General features: G+C 44.8%; 1 protein-coding gene across 1 annotated transcript in view; it reads right to left on the reverse strand.

The window, feature by feature from the left end:
- The window catches only part of Pdk4 (pyruvate dehydrogenase kinase 4), a 12,816-nt gene extending 10,331 nt beyond the window's left edge, over positions 1-2,485 (reverse strand). The window contains exons 1-2 of the mRNA XM_031381121.1: positions 2,085-2,485; positions 986-1,127 (exon numbers count right to left, since the gene is read on the reverse strand). Of these exons, the coding sequence (XP_031236981.1) occupies positions 986-1,127; positions 2,085-2,214 (272 nt within the window). The 5' untranslated portion in view covers positions 2,215-2,485. The remainder of the gene's footprint in view (positions 1-985; positions 1,128-2,084) is intronic.
- Positions 2,486-2,734: the final 249 nt, after the last annotated feature.

A 2,734-nucleotide genomic window follows, 5' to 3' on the forward strand; every position in this document is an offset into this window, starting at 1 on the left:
AGAGAGAGAAACTAAAGCATTTCTGTTTTTTTTTCTTTTTTCTTTTTCTTTTCTTTTTTCTGACTTTACACTTCTGCAGGAGAGCTGAAGCCTTCACGGGAGCAATGGGTACCACAGACTGCGCATAACATTTCCAATTGGAATAATTCTTTTGGCATACCATATTTCTTCAATTGCTGGTATGCTGCACAGTCAGTGGACTAGGGTAGAGCTCTTTTTCTACCATAGTCAATAGAAGTAAATTACTTCTTTTATTTATATGCAGCTTCTCTGGTAACAATAGGTGGGGCAGTAGAGGCAGGGAGGGTTTAAGGCACTTGGTAAGATGCTAAGGGAGATGCCAAGGCAGAATTTGAACCCAACTTTGCTAGTTGCTGATAAGGAACAAAACTTAGACCCTCTTTCAACAGCAGACATCTCCACCTATTTCTAGGCAAAGGATTGTTTGTACAAATTCAGATTCCATCCATTGTTATGTAAAGCACAAAATTTAAAAAATCCATTATGTTGATTATCCTTCAAACTTATCCCATACATCCAAATTATATTGTAATGGAAGTTGGGTATGGTAGTACAGACTTATAACCACAGCGGCTAGGAGGTGAATATAAGTAGAGAGGACTTCAAAGTCATCCTAAGCTATATAAGGAGTTCCAGGAAATCTGTGATTCACCAGATCTGGTCTTAAGAGCCCAATAACAAACAAGGAAAAAAAAAGAAAAGGAAAAGAAAAGCAAAGACAAGAGCCACACATCCTCAAAGTGAAGGAGAATGAAAAAATTTTTTAGGATATTAACAAACATCTATTTGTAGATTTATAACAATCCTAATGATAACCTGCCCTAAGTTAATACAAACTGATTTGCAACTTTCAAAACTATTTTTGGTTACGACCGCCTGTTATCCAAGTATGATGTTAATGTGGTATAAGAAGTCATGTTCAGGTAACGTTTAAAGTCAGAGACTTCAAAACAGTGCGCCTTACCAGCTCTTCACCAGCTGCACGGAAGAGGTATTCACTAGCCGGTCAGGGAGGATATCAATCTCCTTCAGGATATTGGCTAGTCTGACGGGCAATTCTTGCCTCAGAAAAGAAAAAGAAGTTCTTTCACAGGCATTTTCTGAACCTGTAGTGGGTGAAACATATTCAGTTTGAGGGGAAAATGAGAATAAATAGCAAATATAAAAGACGTTGTAAAATGATATCTTAACCACAGTTAGGTTAGTGCTTATAGACACTTTAAGGCTAGATCTTTAGTGTCTTTTTCTTTCTGTCAAATTCCACCACCCTTTTCATCTTTTAAGAGTGACCAGCATAGGTGAAATTCTATTTTCTTTCTGAAAAAAAAAATCACTCTGGAGAAATCAGATTACTCTCCAGTTATTTCTATCCATGAGTCCAGGGCCAGCCTGCAGCACAAACCCAACAATACACACTCTACTAAGTATGAACTTCAAAAGGTCTGGATAGAAGGAGGCAGAGGCCTTTCCAGACTAGCAACAAACAAAACCACATTGACATCTTGAAATGTTCTTCCGTAGGCCACCGCAGCATTACTATTTTTTTTTTTTGTAGTAATGTAAATAGTTGTAAAACAATAAAGGCGAAATAGTAAAGATGCCTGTTAGGCATGCTAAGAGATCAGCGATGTGCGTGGAGGCAGAGCTAAGAGTTTAAATGTATCAATCTACGGTGAATTTATTATTAGGAAGAACCACATTGGGAAGAAAGGAGATAGTTTAGCTTCTAGTCCATTATTAAAATGGTGTCTGAAAGCATGTGTGCGTTTGTGTGTGTGTGTGTGTGTGTGTGTGTGTGCGTGTGTGTGTATTCAAAGAACTAGACAGTGCGAAGAGAAAAGTAGACTCCAAGTTGAGAATCAGAATGGTTACAAGTGACTTAGCCTTCTGGTACAAACTGTCAGAAAGTAACCAAACTAGGAAAACAGGTGCACAGCCTTTTGTGGATCCTGAGTTCTTCAGCCAAATAGACCTCAGTTGTCCTAGCCCTGAACTCAGTCCTACCCATCCTGGGGCCTCCCCAGCCTCAGCACCACCCTTCTGAGCCCTGCATCGCCTCTCACCAAAGTCCAGCAGCTGCTTCATGGACAGCGGGGATGGGCTGTAGCGGGAGAACAGCTCGACCTCCCTGGGGACCAGGCCGGCGCTGCTCAGGGAGCTGGCGCGGCGCATAACGAAGCGGGCTGCCTTCATCCTGACGACCACCTAGGCTGGCGGTGGCTAGGATCCGTAGGGTTGGCGAGGGCTGCGGGTCAGGAGCGCGGTCGAGCCGGTGCAAGTGCGCTGTGGGTTCAGGGTCCCGGGTGCTCGGGTCCTGGGTGAAGGGTTGACACTCGTGTCTTCCCACCTCCCGCTGTCTTGCCTTTTATCTACCTCCCCGCCCTCTCCACAACTCCAGCCAGGAGGAGGCTCTGGGACTCTGAACTTGGGGCCACACCAATCAGCTCAGAGAAAGAACTTTAGGCTCCTCCCTTTGGCCGCGGCACTAGAAAGGCCTGACACAGTGATCCCAACACCGTTTCCAAGGCCTGCAAGGGGCAAAGGGTGAGAGGGAGGCGGGAGTGGGGTGGGGTAGGGAAGCAGCTACAGCGGGCATCCGGAACGACGTGGGCTCGAGATTGGCCCTCTTGGGATAGGTCCCAGGTCGCCAGGGCTCCAGACCCGCCCAGACTTGTCCTTGTTTACAACTCCGGAGCCATCTCAATGTCATGCA

This window comes from Mastomys coucha, unplaced genomic scaffold, assembly GCF_008632895.1.
Source record: "Mastomys coucha isolate ucsf_1 unplaced genomic scaffold, UCSF_Mcou_1 pScaffold20, whole genome shotgun sequence".
Classification (NCBI taxonomy): domain Eukaryota; kingdom Metazoa; phylum Chordata; class Mammalia; order Rodentia; family Muridae; genus Mastomys; species Mastomys coucha.